This window comes from Anastrepha obliqua, chromosome 6, assembly GCF_027943255.1.
Source record: "Anastrepha obliqua isolate idAnaObli1 chromosome 6, idAnaObli1_1.0, whole genome shotgun sequence".
Lineage (NCBI taxonomy): Eukaryota > Metazoa > Arthropoda > Insecta > Diptera > Tephritidae > Anastrepha > Anastrepha obliqua.
The window spans coordinates 33,652,163-33,671,183 of record NC_072897.1 but is presented as its reverse complement, the minus strand read 5'-3'; the positions used below and the strand labels follow the sequence as shown (position 1 = coordinate 33,671,183).

General features: G+C 36.5%; 2 protein-coding genes across 2 annotated transcripts; both read left to right on the top strand.

Annotated features, from left to right (window-relative positions):
- Positions 1 to 8,453: 8,453 nt before the first annotated feature.
- On the top strand, positions 8,454 to 11,252 carry LOC129250326 (uncharacterized). The gene has a single exon (XM_054889959.1). It carries the CDS (start codon positions 8,454 to 8,456, stop codon positions 11,250 to 11,252), a length of 2,799 nt encoding a protein of 932 aa, XP_054745934.1.
- An 89-nt stretch (positions 11,253 to 11,341) lies between these two features.
- Positions 11,342 to 12,493, top strand: LOC129250325 (uncharacterized protein K02A2.6-like). Its single transcript, XM_054889958.1, has one exon. The coding sequence runs from the start codon at positions 11,342 to 11,344 to the stop codon at positions 12,491 to 12,493; it is 1,152 nt and encodes a 383-aa protein (XP_054745933.1).
- The last annotated feature ends 6,528 nt before the right edge of the window (positions 12,494 to 19,021 follow it).

Here is a 19,021-nt window from a genome sequence, read left to right as displayed (position 1 = left end):
GGTCTTCTTGGCTGGTGGCTGTACTTTTGGAGCCTCATGTTCCCTTCGCTTCATGTTGTGTATCCTCTCCATGTGACGGTGAAGTCCAGATGTTGACGATGACTTGCATTTAATGATTTTATTGCATTTCAAACATGTTGCTTCGTCGTCAAATCGCTTGAAAAGCTGCCACACTTGGTCGTATTCGTATTCTGAACTCATGATTTTTAATGCTAAAAATTCAAAATTTGTTTTAAATTTTGTTTTTTAAAGGAAGTAACTAACCAGCCGCCGTAGCCGAATGGGTTGGTGCGTGATCACCATTCGGAATTCACTGAGAGGTCGTTGGTTCGAATCTCGGTGAAAGCAAAATTAATAAAAACATTTTTCTAATAGCGGTCGCCCCTTGGCAGGCAATGGCAAACCTCCAAGTGTATTTCTGCCATGAAAAAGCTCCTCATAAAAATATCTGCCGTTCGGAGTCGGCTTGAAACTGTAGGTCCCTCCATTTGTGGAACAACACCAAGACGCACACCACAAATAGGAGGAGGAGCTCGGCCAAACACCTAACAGAAGTGTACGCGCCAATTATTTATTTTTTTTTTTTTAACTAACCGGTACTCACAGTCAACGATACGTCGATTCAAAACTTAAAAATAAGTAATATTTGGACCACAAAATATTTTATTATACGGTGTATAATTTATACTTAATCAGTACCACAAAATGAAATGCACCCGCTCACTACAAAAAATAAATTTACAAACGTCGTCTGTGCAGTCTGCGAACAAATTGAAATTGCTTGACTATTTTCAAAGCATTTCTAATTGCTTAACTGCTGCTACATATAAGAAACACATAAAACTAAACTTCATTAGCTTGATGTTACAGTGCTTTCCCTCGACATAGCATAGCAACGCATTTAGCATTTACTCTGTAGTCACCCTAAAACAAAAAAAAAAAAAACAAACAAACAAATGGAACAGCAATTGAAACTATGGTGTGAATTGTATGTGATTCTGCGAAACAGTATGTAGTGTGCGATTCTTTGTAACATAATGGCCGTTACAGTTTGGTGTTTCCAGGTATTAATCATATGTATGTGTATTCTTTTACTTTTGAAAGAATTGTTTTTTCTCTTAATATTTGACAACAAAAATTAAAAAAAAAATGGATTTCTCGAGAAATCTTGAAACATTCTCGAGATTCGGGATTTCCCGAAATGCTAAAAATTTCAATTCTCGAGATTCGGGATGGAAAAATATCGAGAATTCCCGTCGGGAAATTCCCGAAACCCAACTCTTAACACTTGTATGCTCTATGAATTCTCGTCTAAAATTAATTTCGACTCCAAAAGTTAGGAAAAATTTTCATCAAATTTGTATGAAGATTTTACTAAAACGCCCACAAAAAAATGTGAGGTCGTTTTATAATGTATTTTGTTTAAATTCTTCTTTTTAAATTAAATCAACGAAAATTTAAGTTACTTTGATTTTAAATGTTTTCGCATATAATTCAAATATACATACATATATATGTATGTATCTGTACATTATTGTATATTTAAGTTTGTTTGAAAATATAAATTGAATAAAATTACCTTTATCAAGGAAACATAAAAATGCACAAGCAATTCTTTAAAAAATGCCGTCGGCTATTCGTCAATTTGATTTCCTACAGAAGCCAAGAACTGTGCAGAGCCAATATACTAAAGAGAGAATTCGCTGTGATCAGCTCTGTTAAAAGTTTAGACTTCATTTTTGACAATTCGCACTATTCGAAGCTCGTGAGACTTCTCTATACATTAACGTTCTCATATTTACATTTGAATATGCATTTATTTGTTCCTTTGGCAAAAGAAATTTTTTTCAATTTACATTTTATTACAGGGAATAATATACATACATTTGTATGCATGCATTTTCTAGATAGTATAAAACTTTGAAATTATAAATATTATAAATAAAAGAAAACTTCAAAGAAACGTATTTGCATACATATATGCGACAACTAAGTTCAATTGCATCTTTATTAAATTTAGTTTTGCACGCATATGTGTGTACAGAAGCAACGATGACCTACCTCACGGGCATCGTCTTATATTTCATGCAATAATTAGGGAGTAAATACATATCTTAATGATCAAATTCCTGCCTAGCAAATGCTAAAACAATTATCTTTTGCATATGCATGTACATATTTGTATGTGCGTAAGTACACTTCATGCCCTAGCCTATCTACGTACATATATGTATGTATGTGTTTTGACATATACATACATATAAAACATATCCCTTAATCCCTACAAACAAATAAAAAAAATTCTTTATAAATGGTGGTTAAGTTTCAAAGGCTGGTGTTGATTTTGAATAAAATACAATTTTTGTTTAAATTATCTCATTTCTCTTTATTATGATAATATTATGGATAATCAATTACGCGTGGAACAAACTATTGGCCAAATGGCCGCTGCGGCCCCGGCGGCACACCTCCATCCGATGGTCCAAATTTTCGATGACGCTGTGGCATAATTGAGGTTCTATGCCGTTAATGTGCCGATTATCTCATCCTTTAGCTCTTGAATTGTTGCTGGCTTATCGACGTACACCTTTTCTTTCAAATAACCTCAAAGAAAGAAGTCCAATGGCGCAAAAGAGCCATTGTTTCGTTAGCTGTGTGACAAGTGGCACCGTCCTGTTGAAACCACATATCGTCCACATCCATATCTTCCAATTCGGACCATAAAAAGTTCGTTATCATCTCACGATAGCGAACACTATTCACAGTAACTGCCTGCCCGCCTCATTTTGGGAAAAATACGGCCCAATGATGCCGCCGGCCCATAAACCGTCCATACAGTCACTCTATAGCGAACAGCAGCAATATTTTCTGCCGTGCGAGCTGTACGAGCATGCACTGGTGTTTTCACATCTCCTACAGACCCGGTTTGCTCAAACTTTTGCCCAATTTTTCCGATTGTACCCACATTTGGACGATAACATTGACCCAAAAAATCACGCAGTGCGCGATATGCATTTTGATTTGAACGCCCGTTTTCATAATAAACCTTAATAACTTAAACGCGTTGCTCGAATGTGTATTTTTTCATGGTTTAAATTGAGTTAGTCTGAAATTGTCAAAATATCAAATGAAATGCAGAAAAAGCTTGACGTTAAGTGTGGTTCACATTCAACATCGGCCCTCGAAATTTAATCACCCTTTAGAAAACATTCATTACCAGGCACACAGGAAGATGGCATATGCATTAAAATTTATATGAAATTTACTAAAACGCACACAACAAAATGTGAGGTCGTTTTATAACGTATTTTGTTTCAATTCTTCTTTTTACATGAAATCAACAAACATTAAAGTTACTTTAATTTTAAATGTTGGCGAACAATTTCAAATCTTTATTTGCATTGTATTTGTTTGAAAATATAAATTGAATAAATTTTCGTTTATCAAGGGAACATAGAAATGCACAAGCAAATTCCTTGCAAAATACCGCCAGCTTTCGTCATTTTGATTTCATACAGAAACCAAAAACTGAGCAGAGCCAATGTACTTGCAGAGAATGTTAATGCAATGAGAAGGTGCAAATGTTACTGTAAGCTTTTTTTAGTACAATTGAGATCTGAAAGATTTGTAATAAGGTCATTTAGCACACCGAGTTTATAGACACCTCACTGACTTTTGCCCACACAAAAATTAGAAACACCACACATCTTTCACCTCAACACACAACACATTTCTCACCTCGACATTAAACCAATTAAATTTGTACTATTTTCGTATTTTTGAAATAATAAGCGAATACGTAAAATTTATTACATAATTTTTTTTTTTCAATTACATTAAAAAAAAAAAACGATTTTAAAAAATAAAATTTATAAAAAAAAGTTTGCACCGGGAATTGAACTCGAGTCTAACATGTGGCGAGGAAAAATAGGCGGTGCGTTTATTTCTTCGACTGCTTATTTTTTGACCATTTTGTTATTTTTGAAATGATAAGCGGATATATAAAATTTATTAAAAATTTTTTTACGATTACATTAAAAAAAAAAATTTAAAAACGAAAAAAAAAAAATTTGCACCGAGAATTGATGCCGAGTCACGTGGGGAGGATAAATACATTAAACTAATTAAATTTTTACTATTTTCGTATTTTTTGAAATAATAAGCGAATACGTAAAATTTATTACATAATTTTTTTTAATTACATAAAAAAAAACGAATTTAAAAAAAAAAAATTTATAAAAAAAGGTTTGCACTGGGAATTGAAATCGAGTCTAACATGTGGCGAGGAAAAATAGGCGGTGCATTTATTTCTTCGACTGCTTATTTTTTTACCATTTTGTTACTTTTGAAATGATAAGCGGATACATAAAATTTATTAAAAATTTTTTACGATTACATTAAAAAAAAAAATTAAAAAAAAAAAAAAATTGGCGCCGAGAATTGATGCCGAGTCACGTGGGGAGGATAAATACATTAAACTAATTAAATTTTTACTATTTTCGTATTTTTTGAAACGATAAGCGGATACATAAAATTTATTAAAAATTTTTTACGATTACATTAAAAAAAAAATTAAAAAAAAAAAAAAATTGGCGCCGAGAATTGATGCCGAGTCACGTGGGGAGGATAAATACATTAAACTAATTAAATTTTTACTATTTTCGTATTTTTTGAAATAATAAGCGAATACGTAAAATTTATTACATAATTTTTTTTAATTACATAAAAAAAAACGAATTTAAAAAAAAAAAAATTTATAAAAAAAGGTTTGCACTGCGAATTGAAATCGAGTCTAACATGTGGCGAGGAAAAATAGGCGGTGCATTTATTTCTTCGACTGCTTATTTTTTTACCATTTTGTTACTTTTGAAATGATAAGCGGATACATAAAATTTATTAAAAATTTTTTACGATTACATTAAAAAAAAAATTAAAAAAAAAAAAAAAATTGGCGCCGAGAATTGATGCCGAGTGACATGGGGAGGATAAATACGCAGTGCGTTTATTTCTGCGCCTGCGTTGTGAACCAAGGTTTTGTGCATGCGCGCGACGCGAATTAATTTTAATAAAGTTCTGAAAGTAATTCATGAAGTTTTTCATTACATACATGCATAAATGAACGTATACTCTATATGTACATAAATGATGGTATATGACAATATACATACATAATATGTATGTACATGTCAATAGGAGGTATTTGCATTAAGAAAAAAAAAACGGTTTAAGATAAATCAACACTTATTTTATATTGTATGTCAATTTATAGTTTATGTATTCGACAGCATTTACATACATATGTAGGTATGTACATTTGTATATGAAAAACAATAATGCACAAGCGCAAGAACATCATCTTCCTTTCATACATATGTACATATGCATGTATGCCCAAATAACCTTGACTTATGTATGTACACAAGTCACAGCACATCACATTCTTACAAGACAAATACACATACGCACTAGCGAGTTTCTTCCTAACAAGTGCAAAAACAATTCTGCTCTATGTATGTATATATACCGACTTTATGTCCTAGCATATATACATACATACATATATATACCTACTTGCCTTCTAAACTTCCTACAAAATAATTGTATTCATATGTTACTACATCCATGCACGTTCATACATTCATGCATATGTATATGCGCGAGCACAGCGCTCCCTTCTTGCTTCCGTGTACTTTTGTCTTTCACCAGTCGATATTCCTAATATTGTACTTACAAAAACACGATATGTACTTTGATAGACGCAAAAGCAACAGCAAGCGCAACGCCATGGCCGCTTTGCCACCGCACATTCTAAAATGTTCTAGAACACAACAAAAACACATACCTCACAAAAACAAAATACATTCGTAGACGCAGTCGCAGCGGCCATGCATTCTATCAGCGACGGCGCTGAACAATTTGGAACAAAACAAAAAGTTCATTCATAAGTTAGAGCTCATATTTCAATTTCATTCATAAAACGAGCCGCCCATATGCCAATTTTCGCGACCATTCGAAAATAGTCAATATTGGAATATTTCGCGTGGAATTATTTGCCAATATTTGATAAATCTTAAATTTTTGTCATGTCGAGTGGCCGCGGCTCCGTATGTATGTATGCACCCTTATATGTATGTAAATATGTCTTCTAACTGTGCGACAGTCGCGAGTTAATGCGACTTCCAGCGAATCACACATTGCTGTCCGCAAAGCCGCATATATGTACCTTATGATCAGAAAGTACCGGGAATGTTTAAATTAAACAAAACAGAGTTAAATTTAAGGAAAATTTATATTATCTCCTTCAAAATATGACCCGTCTGAAGGAACACACATGTGCCAACGCTTAACCAAGTCCTCCAAACACTCCCGGCAGGCCGATTTGTATTCTCTTTGATCAGTGCGATGGCGCGTTATCACCATGCAAAATCTGAGAACGGTTTGCAACACACAGCATCTCTCTAAGGTTTCAAAACGGATAAATAATATTCTCTATTGACTGTCTGGCCCGATGGAAGGTACTCATGGTGGACTATGCGTTGGCAATCGAAGGAAACAGTCAACATCACCTTCCCGGTTCTTTTTGCTCATAGGGTATACATATCCCATGTGTCAAGTGTGCGCAGAAGCTTGTGTTCTGGGTTTGTTAGAATGGTGGTAGTTTGTACATATATTTAAACACATATGTGAGTATGCGCGTTAGGCTTCCTGGATGGATATTAGAATATTTTCTCATCAATATGTGTATGTAAGTAGTTCAGATTTGACTGAAGAAATTAAATATAGGAATTCATATTCATATGATTGACTTTATGGCTGTTTTACATATAAATCAATTCAAATGAATAATGTTATATAGAAAATAAATTTATAAATAACTGGTATTAGAAAAACCTGAATACACTATTTTAAATCAATTTCAATTATACCAAATATAAAAAATGAAATAAAAATATCGAATAAAAAACTGTGCACAGGATTTGAACCTGAGTCAAACATGAGACTACGTACTGCATATACGACACGTCTTTCACGATTGCGCTAATCTACAATTATTAATGATCTTTTCTAAATCACTCATTTATTCGATTCGCAGTTTTATATGTACATATTCTGCGTTAGTTGAAAGTTTGTATGCGTAATTATATGCATATGCATCTGTGTATGCGCGTTTGGCTTTCTGGACGGATATTAGAATGATATTTTCTCATCAATATAATTTGGATTTGATGAAATAGATTATAGACATATGTACATATTTTCTGTTTTGATTGATTTATATAAAAGTCAGGTCATATCCAGTATGAACTATTTTATACCGAAAAGAAATTTCCATTTATAAAATACAAAAAACAGTATTTTAAAGAAATTTTAATTAAAATAAACTCAAAAATTTTACCAAACTTTCCTGGTTTGAATTGTAAAAAAAAAAATGTGCAAGAAAAAAATATGACTTCAGGACTTGAACCTGAATTAAATACGTGCAAAAACACAAAACGAATAACTCCGCCGACTTTAGCTTCTGCACCACAAACTAACTACCGCGCGGCCTTCTTAATCGCAAATTTATTCGCTTCGATTTCCTTAGTAGTGTGCCGAAAAATCTTATGAACGTCCTCAGTAGTATGGTAAACGCAGAAAATATCTGAATTCTTGGCCTAGCGTGGTAAGTAAATATAGAAACCCTCCACTCGCGTCACTCGCGTGGTAAATATCTGCAATTCCGACCTCTTCAGGAAAGTTGAATTTGAAATGACCTTATTATGAATCTATAAATTAGAACTCGAAAAAAGCTCTTTTAACATTTGCTCCTTCTCATTGCATTAACATTCTCTGGTACAAATGTTAATGGTGCAAATGTTACTGTGAGCTTTTTTTAGTACAATTGAGATTTGAAAGACTTGTAGCAGAGAATGTTAATGCAATGAGAAGGAGCAAATGTTAAATGAGCTTTTTTCGAGTACTAATTTGTAGATTCATACTAAGGTAATTTCAAATTCACCTTTTGTCATGTATGAGAAAAGCACAGAAGCAATAGAGACATCCACCGAACAAGTTGTCCCTCGGATCCCGACATTTACACACACGTTACATACATATATATATAACAGTAATATAGTTTCACTTAATAAAGCTAATAAATTCAATACATAACACTGGCGACGAGGATGGGATATGTACAATAATACATAATAATAAAAACAACATACACATATACTATATATATGTACGTAATGCGCGTAGGCCACTCGAAAAGTGAAACAAAGCATAACGACAAAACCTACCGGCGCACAACAACAAGGACATTGAATGTGCAGGAACCGTTTGCAAATACAAAAATGCACTGACATTCACACAACCTTGTGTTAAGTCGCCTTATTCGCAAAGAATATTTTGAGGTCATAAAAATTGGATCAGACAACAAAAAGTCGCAAGTCAGCTCTCGTTGAGAGCACATGGATCGTAACGGCAAGCAAATAAAAAGTAGCGGTGATTCGCATTCCTCAACTGATAGCAGCACATTCACTGTGAAGACGGAACGAGTTATTTTGCAAGAAGTCAAACGAGTCAACATGGCTGGAGTTGGGAACTTGGAACCATTTGATTTAAATCATCCAAATAAATGGTCAACGTATATGGCGCGTTTCGATTTGTTCCTTCTGGCCAATGATGTACAAGAGGAAGGTCGTCAAAAGGCAGCATTCCTCACATTGGCCGGAGCGCCACTCTACGACCTCTTGGCATCATTGGCGTCACCAAAGCAGGTTAGTAATCTGAATCTTCCCGATATAAAAACGATTCTAACCAACCATTTTTCACCACGTCCATCCGAAATTGCGGCCTATTATCATTTTCACAAACGTGATCAATATCCGGACGAGTCTGTCAGTAATTACATCGCAGCATTGCGCACATTGGCAGTGGACTGCAACTTCGGTACGGCGCTCGACCGCATGCTTCGCGACCGTTTTGTGTGTGGCATGAAGGACGAAGGACTGCAGAAAAGCTTACTGGCAGAAAAGGATCTAACAGTGCAAAAGGTTATCGAACGTGCACTTTCGAATGAGGCAGCAGCCATCAGTGCTATGGCTATGAGGCACCCCAGCGAACCAGTTAATGTTGTCAACGACAACCGTTTTCGTACACGAACAAAAAACGCCGTCAACAGAAACCAGCAGCTGTCATGCAATGGTTGTGGTGGATCACACCCTCGTAAGCAGTGTCCATATCGTGAATCACTTTGCAACGCATGCGGAGTCAAGGGGCATCTGCAGCGAGCCTGCCGCAGCGCGTCAAATGTCAATTCACGCAGAGCGTCTTCATCCAACTCAACAAATGCTCGTTCAGGTTCAATGCGGAAAAAATCATCTCGTCGAGAGAATGTCAATCAGATCACGCCCTTGGTCAATCAGAAGAAGTCGATCTCAGTTACGATTAATGGCAGCACATGTATTTTTGAAGTGGATTCTGGGTCGCCTGTGACCATCATGACAGAATCTACGTTCAATAGCGTCTGGTCCAACAGAAGGCCAAATCTTTCCAAGTGTGATTTGGATCTTAGCGATTACCAACGCAACCACATCCCAGTCAAGGGGATCATCGATGTGTCAATTTATTACAACCGCCGTAAAATTGACAACTTGCCGCTAATCATCGCAAACAGTGGTGGCTCTAATCTTGTTGGTTGTAACTGGTTCGATGCACTGGGCATACGTATAGAAGGAGTTTTTGCCGTCAACAGTGGTCTCAGCATCAAAGCCATTCTGAAGAAATACGATCATTTATTCTCAACAGATCTTGGTCGCTACACAGGACCACCAGTGTCTTTACAAATCGATTCGGCGGTGCCGCCCGTGAGACTGCCTCCACGCCGTGTACCCTTCGCCATTAAGGGGCCCGTGGAAGAAGAAATCGATCGCTTATGTTGTCAAGGTATTTTGGAGCCTGTGGAATACTCCGATTGGGCAACGCCAATAGTGCCCGTGGTAAAAAAGGATGGTTCCATCCGTATATGCGGTGACTACAAATCGACGCTGAATAAGGCAATTAAGCCACACTGTCATCAAATTCCAGCCGTTAGCACGCTTTTGGCTTCGATTGAAGGTGGATCGATTTATGCAAAAATTGATTTGGCACAGGTATACCAACAGCTCGTGGTTGATAAGCGTTCGTCACTCCTGCAAACCGTGTCAACGCATAAAGGCGCATTCAAGGTAACCAGGCTGCAGTTTGGCATCTCGTCAGCACCCGGTATATTCCAAAGCTGCATCGAAAACGTTTTGCAAAACATTCCTGGCGTCTTGCCGTACTTTGATGACATCGTGGTCATGGGTAAATCGGAAGATGAGCTCGCAAATAGACTGGAACAAATATTTGTACGTTTCGACAAGGCCGGACTACGTTTGCGCAAGGACAAGTGCCAATTCAGTGTGCCATCTATCGAATTTTTGGGGTTTAAACTGGACAATCTCGGTATACGACCCTCACATGACAAGATCAAGGCCATTCATGAAGCACCATCGCCAAAGGACAAGAAGCAACTCCAAGCGTTTCTGGGCTTACTCAACTTTTATCACGCCTTTTTACCCAACAAAGCAACAATCGTTGAGCCGCTTCACCGCTTGCTCGACAAAAGTGCTCGATGGTCTTGGAAAGAGCAACACGAAACAGATTTCAATACGCTTAAAAGGCTGATCGCATCAGAGAATGTGCTTATCCATTACAATGAGAACTTGCCGTTAGTGCTCACTTGTGACGCATCGCCGTACGGACTCGGAGCAGTTCTCAGCCACAGGTTAGCAGACGGGTCGGAGAAACCCATTGCATTCTACTCAAGGACGCTGTCGAAGGCAGAACGAAATTACGCACAGATAGATAGGGAAGCAGTCGCCCTCGTCTCTGGAGTGGAAAAATTCCACAACTACTTATATGGCAGATTTTTTACGCTTGTCACCGATCACCGTCCACTCTTGGGAATTTTCACCACACCAAAACCGGTCCCCAACGTAATTTCGAACACAATGCTTCGTCGATCAATTTTTCTCAGCGCGTACAACTTCAATTTGGTACACCGCGCTGGTCTTAGAATGGGCAATGCAGACTTTTTGAGCCGTTGTCCAATGCTGTCTGAAGCAGAGTCTACGACGACCGAAGACATTCTCATGATAGAAATATCGGCAAAACCAGTTGTCAGCGCGCAGCTGATTGCCTCTCAAACTTCTAAGGATCCGGAGCTCTCCAAAGTTTTCAACTGAGTGTTAAGGGGGTGGCCCAGCAAAATCAACCGCTCCGATAAGATGTACCAATACTTTTGCCGTCGAACTGAACTCAGTGCAAATAGAGGATGTTTAGTTTGGGGAAACCGCGCAGTAATTCCGTCTACTCTTCGAGGGTCTATTTTGAAAACTCTTCATGCACCACATCCTGGCATCGTCAAAATGAAGACCGTTGCTCGAAGTTATGTGTGGTGGCCGAACATCGATGCGGAAATCGAACTCGTTGTGAAGAGATGCAGTTCATGTCAGCAAAATCGCAACGATCAACCCCAAACAACAACGCACCACTGGGAATCTGCAAAACGTCCATGGTCCCGCCTGCATGTGGATTTCGCAGGTCCTTTTCGGGCAAATTATTCTTCATACTCATCGACTCCTACTCTAAGTGGCTTGAAGTGACCGTCGTTAATTCAACTTCGTCAGCGGCCGCTATTAAGGTGTTACGCCAAATATTCGCCACGCATGGGCTACCTGATGAGCTCGTGTCGGACAACGGAACAGCTTTCACATCTGAGGAGTTTAAGAACTTTATGAAGAACAATCTAATTCGACATATCCGTTCTGCGCCGTTTCATCCTTCTACAAACGGGCAGGCGGAGCGAATGGTTCAAAGTACCAAAAATTATTTGAAGAAAGCAGAGCCTGGCATAAACATCGATCTCAGCCTGGCTAGATATTTGTTCAACCAACACACCACCCCGCACTCAACAACGAACCGCTCGCCTGCAGAGCTACTGTTCAATCGTGAGCTGAAAACTTATTTCGACAAAATTCAACCTCACGAAATAGTTTACGGTAAGGTCACCGACCCTGTCAGTACTAAACCTTTTATTTCAGGCAGTCCAATATGGGTTCGTAATCATTCGACGGGCCCGAGATGGATCGAGGGCCTGGTGGAAAATCAGACTGGGCCTATATCTTATGAGGTTCGGTTGAACGACTCTAGGGTCATCAAACGACATCAGGACCAGCTTCGTAGTCGGGTGGCATCAGAAGATTCCGACTGCGAAATACTGTCAACCGAAGACGTCGAAGCCAGCACAATCCAATCATCTGATGAAGTTGATTCAAGTACTTCTGGTCACGTCGTGGAGACTCAATCGCCAGGGCCATCAACGAATCTACAGCCTGTCGCCTCGTCATCGCCAACACCGGAAGAACCGCGCAGATCGAAGCGCGACCGACAGGCCCCACAATTCTACTCCGCCTCTGGGTGTTAAGGGGTGTCATGTATGAGAAAAGCACAGAAGCAATAGAGACATCCACCGAACAAGTTGTCCCTCGGATCCCGACATTTACACACACGTTACATACATATATATATAACAGTAATATAGTTTCACTTAATAAAGCCAATAAATTCAATACATAACACCTTTCCTCATTAGTGGGGAATTGCAGATATTTACCACGCGAGTGACGCGAGTGGAGGGTTTCTATATTTACTTACCACGCTAGGACAGGAATTCAGATTATTTCTGCGCTTACCAAACTACTGAGGAATTTCATAAGATTTTTCGGCACACTACTAAGGAAATCGACTTATTTCATGCCCACAGCGAAGCGAATAAATTTGCGATTAAGAAGGCCGCGTGGCAGTTAATTTGTGGTGCAGAAGCTAAAGTCGCTTTGTTTATTGGCACGTACATATTTAATTCAGGTTCAAGCCCTGAAGTCATATTTTTTTCTTGCACATTTTTTTTTTTGCAATTCAAACCAGCAAAGTTTGGTAAAATTTTTGAGTTAATTTTAATTAAAATTTCTTTAAAATACTGTTTTTTTGTATTTCATAAATGGAAATTTCTTTTCGGTATAAAATAGTTCATACTGGATATGACCTGATTTTTATATAAATCAATCAAAACAGAAAATATGTACATATGTCTATAATCTATTTCATCAAATCCAAATTATATTGATGAGAAAATATCATTCTAATATCCGTCCAGAAAGCCAAACGCGCATACACACATACATATGCATATAATTACGCATATAAACTTTCAACTAAGGCAGAATATGTGCATACGTGCATATAAAACTGCGAATCGAATAAATGAGTGATTTAGAAAAGTTCATAAGTAATTATAGTTTAGAGCAATCGTGAAAGACGTGTTGTGTATGCGGTACATCGTCTCATGTTTGACTCAGGTTCAAGTCCTGTACCCACTTTTCTTTGTTCGATATTTTTATTTAATTTTTTGTATTTGGTTTAATTAGAATTGATTTAAAATAGTGTATTCAGGTTTTTCTAATACCTGTTATTTAGAAATTTATTTTCTATATAACATTATTCATACTCTTTTTGAATTTATATGTAAAACAGCCATAAAGGCAATCATATGAATATGCATTCCTATATTTAATCTCTTTAGTCAAATCTGAACTACTTATGTACATACACACATATTGATGAGAAAATATTCTAATATCCATGGATGCATCCAGAAAGCCAAACGCGCATACACGCATATGTATACAAATATATACAAACCTTCAACGAACGCAAAATGTATGCATATAAAAAACAACAACTGCGACCGTCTTCTTGTCCGTCAGTGAAAAGATGGGATATGTATACCCTATGAGCAAAAAGAACCGGGAAGGTGATGTTGACTGTTTTCTTCGATTGCCAACGCATAGTCCACCATGAGTACCTTCCATCGGGCCAGACAGTCAATAGAGAATATTATTTATCCGTTTTGAAGCCTTTGAGAGATGCTGTATGTTGCGAACGGCCGGAAATGTGAGCAAACAATTCTTGGATTTTGCGAGATGATAACGTGCCATCGCACCGATCAAAAAGATCATAGAGAATACGACGAAGGAGCTGAAGGCCATGTCGGCCTGCCGGGGCTGTTTGGAGGACTGGGTTAAACGTTGGCACATGTGTGTTGCTTCCGACGGGTCATATTTTGAAGGAGATAATATAAATTTGCCTGAAATTTAACTCTGTTACGTTTTATTTAAACATTCCCGGTACTTTTTGATCATAGGGTACATATATGCGGCTTTGCGAACAGAAATGTGTGATTCGCTGGATTTGTTCAAGAAATCTAAGTCGCATTAACTCGTGACTGTCGAACAGTTAGAAGACCTATTTACATACATATAAGGGTGCATACATACATACGGAGCCGCGGCCACTTGATATGACAAAAATTCAAGATTTATCAAATATTGGCAAATAATTCCACGCGAAATATTCCAATATTGACTATTTTCGAATGGTCGCGAAAATTGGCATATGGGCGGCTCGTTTTATGAATGAAATTGAAATATGAGCTCGAACTTATAAATGAACTTTTTGTTTTCGTTCTAAATTCTTCAGCGCCGTTGCTGTTAGAATCATGGCCGCTGCGACTGCGTCTACGAATGTATTTTGTTTTTGTAGTCGCTAGGTTTAGATTTTAGCTTTGGGCGACATGCGCATGTGAATGTGTGGTGGCAAAGCGGCCATCACGTTGCGCTTGCTGTTGCTTTTGCGTCTATCATAGTATTGTTTTTTTGTAAGTACAATATGTATTAGGAATATCGACTGGTGAAAGACAAAAGTACACGGAATCAAGAAGGGAGCGCTGTGCTCGCGCATATATGCATGAATGTATGAACGTGCATGGATGTAGTAACATATGAATACAATTATTTTGTAGGAAGCTTAGAAGGCAAGTAGGTATATATGTATGTATGTATATATGCTAGGACATAAAGTGGGTATATATACACACATAGAGCAGAATTGTTTTTGCACTTGTTAGGAAGAAACTCGTTCACTAGTGCGTATGTGTATTTGATTTCTTGTAAGAATGTGATGTGCTGTGACATGTGTACATACATAAGTCAAGGTTATTGAGCATACATGCATATGTACATATGTATGAAAGGAAGATGATGTTCTTGCGCTTGTACATTATTGTTTTTCATATACAAATGTACATATGTATGTATATAAATGCTGTCGAATGCATTAACCATAAAGTGACATACAATATAAAATAAGTGTTGATTTATCTTAAACCGTTTTATTTTCTGAATGCTAATACCTCCTATTGACATGTACATACATACATATTATGTATATTGTCATATACCATCATTTATGTACATATAGAGTATATGTTCATTTATGAATGTATGTAATGAAAAACTTCATGAATTACTTTCAGAATTTATTAAAACTTATTCGCGTCGCGCGCATACATATCTACGTAGACATCACAAACTTTTTGTTCACAACGCAGGCGCAGAAATAAACGTTCTGCGTATTTATCCTCCCCACGTTACTCGCCATCAATTCTCGGCGCAAATTTTTTTTTTTCGTTTTTAAATTTTTTTTTTAATGTAATCGTAAACAAATTTGTAATAAATTTTATGTATCCACTTATCATTTCAAAAGTAACAAAATGGTAAAAAAATAAGCAGTCGAAGAAATAAACGCACCGCCTATTTTTCCTCGCCACATGTTAGACTCGATTTCAATTCCCGGCGCAAACTTTTTTTAATTAAATTTTTTTTTTAAATAAGTTTTTTTTTAATATAATTGAAAAAAAAATTATGTAATAAATTTTACGTATTCGCTTATTATTTCAAAAATACGAAAATAGTAAAAATTTAATTGGTTTAATGTCGAGGTGAGAAATGTGTTGTGTGTTGAGGTGAAAGATGTGTGGGGAAAAGTCAGTGAGGTGTCTATAAACTCGGTGTGCTAAATTTCCTTACTTCAAATCTTTCAAATCTCAATTGTACTAAAAAAAGCTCACAGTAACATTTGCACCTTCTCATTGCATTAACATTCTCTGGTATAAATCATAGACACCAATAGATAGTAACTCAAAAGATAAAAAATAGCCCTTAAGAAACAGGAAACATCAAACGCGAAATTAAAAATACTATTGTTCACGAAATCTCACGTTTAGAAGCACTTATACCATCAATCGAAAAACTACAACCAAGTGACCAATATCTGGCGCAACCACGAACATACGCGCCATTCTACGCGAGGAATTATCCGAATTCGCCAAGCTATGGTCAACAAAAACGTCATTGCAACACCTGCAATAATCGTAGGTGCAATAGACGGTGCCAACAGTAAGCACACTAATATTCTCAATTTTTTAAGAAAAGGCAGAGAATGTTAATATATAGAGAAGTCTCAATGACTGGAAAGTAAGCAATTTTCAGGGGCACTCGTTTTGCGCGCGTGGTACACCACAGCCACATTTTTCACCAAAAGTTAACAGCAAGGGGCTGAATTATGTAAATTTAGCAGCAGTCGATAAGAATTTGTTGGTGATTAGAAAGAATGTTAGGTAGCTTTTTAATATGACCTATATACATACAGTAGGTTCTGTTTTTATGCGGTAGATACGTTCCGCAAGAAACAGCATAAAAAAAAAACAGCATAAAAAAAGCTACTAGTTCTATAGTAAAACTATAGATACGTGTCAAATGCTAAAACCGCATAAATCTGAAATAATGTAATAAAATCGCATAAAAAAGGGCACTAGTCCCATATTATTACTTTAGATACGTTCCATAGACCGCATGAATCTGAAATAATTAAATAAAATCGCATAAACAAAATATTGTATTTTTGAAAATTATATCTTTATATATCTTCCATACTTGTAGGGTTAGCATTTCTGATGTAATCTGTGATGAGTTTTTGCTTAGCTGGTTTAGAATCTTGTTTACATGTACAATTCCCGATAGGTCGACATGCATTTTGTAATTTAAAAAAAAACCGCACTATTTCAAAACCGCATAAAAAAAAGCCGCATAAAAACAGAACCTACTGTATTTGAATTTTCCAAATCATCCAAAATTATATACATATGTTATGTCTGTCTGTCTGGTGTCTGTAAAACTTTGTTGAATCCCTTCAACTGAATCAAAATCCTCTATAGAAAACGCTTCATTACCAGGCACACAGGGAGATGGCATATGCAAATGTAAATTTGTGAATTTATATACATTTGCGCATATGTACATATATGCCGTGTGTATGTATGCTCACCAGCCACAGCTCAAAATAAAACGGTAAAACTTCTCAAGAAATCCAGCGCGCATTCAAAGGCGCAGCGCACATTCATAGGCACAGCATTGTATGTACAGTAACCTTGACATGTTTACAGGCACCTTCAAATGCTCTGATTTCAGAGTAAGTTTCTAACTTTGCAGATATGTATATGCATAGGTTTTGTGCACTTTTTATCAATTCAAGAACTACATACGTAAAGTAATCTACTAATTAACTATTTGCCTACTATCAGTTAACATAAAATAATTGTTTCCAAATTTTCTCTTAGCATTAAAATGATCGAATCAGACCTTTTTTTTAAGCTGCTTGTTTTCTTCTGCAACTTACTGTATGCTCATGCGCGCACTTGACGCACAGCAGCTGCGGCTGTCGAGCATATAAAGACATATTTACATACATATATTGATGCATACATATGTACGATGCCGTGGGCACTCGACTTGACAAAAATTCAAGATTTATCAAATATTGGCAAATAATTCTACGCGAAATATTCCAATATTGACTATTTTCGAATTGTCGAGAAAATTGACATATGGGCGGCTCGTTTTATGAATGAAAGTACTTGCTCTTAGAAGTATGAGCTCGAATTTCTCAATGAATATTTTGATGATGAGTTTTTGTTGTACAGTACAATAGTTGAAACTGTTCGGCGCCGCCGCGACTATTCAGCGCTATGGCAACTAGAATGATGGCCGCTACGCCTGCGTCTATGACTGCATTTTGTTCTTGTAGTCGCTAGGCATAGAATTTTAGCTTTGAACGACATACGAATTTTGAGGAATAAAGTGAGTGCCCTGAGTGTGCGGTTGTATGCACATGCATATGTGTATATTAATAAGCATATTTTTGCTTGAATTCAATTCACATATTTATATTTGCATATGCCATCTTCCTGTGTGCCTGGTAATGAAGCGTTTTGTATACAGAATTTTTTGATTTGTTTGCAGGGATATGGGCACCAATATGGGCAATATGTACATGAATATTCAAAAGAAATTTGTTTTGCATTTGTGAGGCAGGAATTTGATCATTAGGTTATTTACATGAAATACCTATAAGGCGATGCTCGTGAGGTAGGTCATGTTGCTTCAGTGCACACATATGCGTGCAACATTATATTTAATAAAGATGCAATTGAACTTAGTTGTCCCATATATGCAAATACGTTTCTTTGAAGTTTTCCTTTATTTATTTTAAAGTTTTATACTATCTAAAAAATGCATATGTACATAAAAATGTATGTATATTATTATTCCCTGTAATAAAATGTAAATAGAAAAAAATTTGGTTTGCCAAAGGAACAAATAAATGCATATTCAAATGTAAATACATATGTCGATATACCAAAACACTTTATGCTATGAATTAATTTCGACTCAAAAAATTAGTAAAAATTTTCATCAAATTTGTTAGTTTTAAATTTACTAAAACGCACATACCAAAATGTGAGAGGTAAATTAAATCAAAATATTAAAGTTACTTTGATTTGAAATGTTGGCGCATATAATAAATATTCAACCATTTTTTTTTCTTCATCACCTTTGTTTGAAAATACAAATTGAATAAATTTTCGTTTATCAAGGGAACATAAAAATGCACAAGCAAATACTTTGCAAAATGCCGTCGACTATTCGTCAATTTGATTTCCTACAGAAGCCAAAAACTGTGCAGGGCCAATATGCTAAAGGAGAAATCGCTGTAAAAC

Coding starts and splice junctions, on each gene's coding strand:
- LOC129250326 (XM_054889959.1), top strand. CDS start 8,454: ATGGATCGTAACGGCAAGCAAATAAAAAGTAGCGGTGATTCGCATTCC.
- LOC129250325 (XM_054889958.1), top strand. CDS start 11,342: ATGTTTAGTTTGGGGAAACCGCGCAGTAATTCCGTCTACTCTTCGAGG.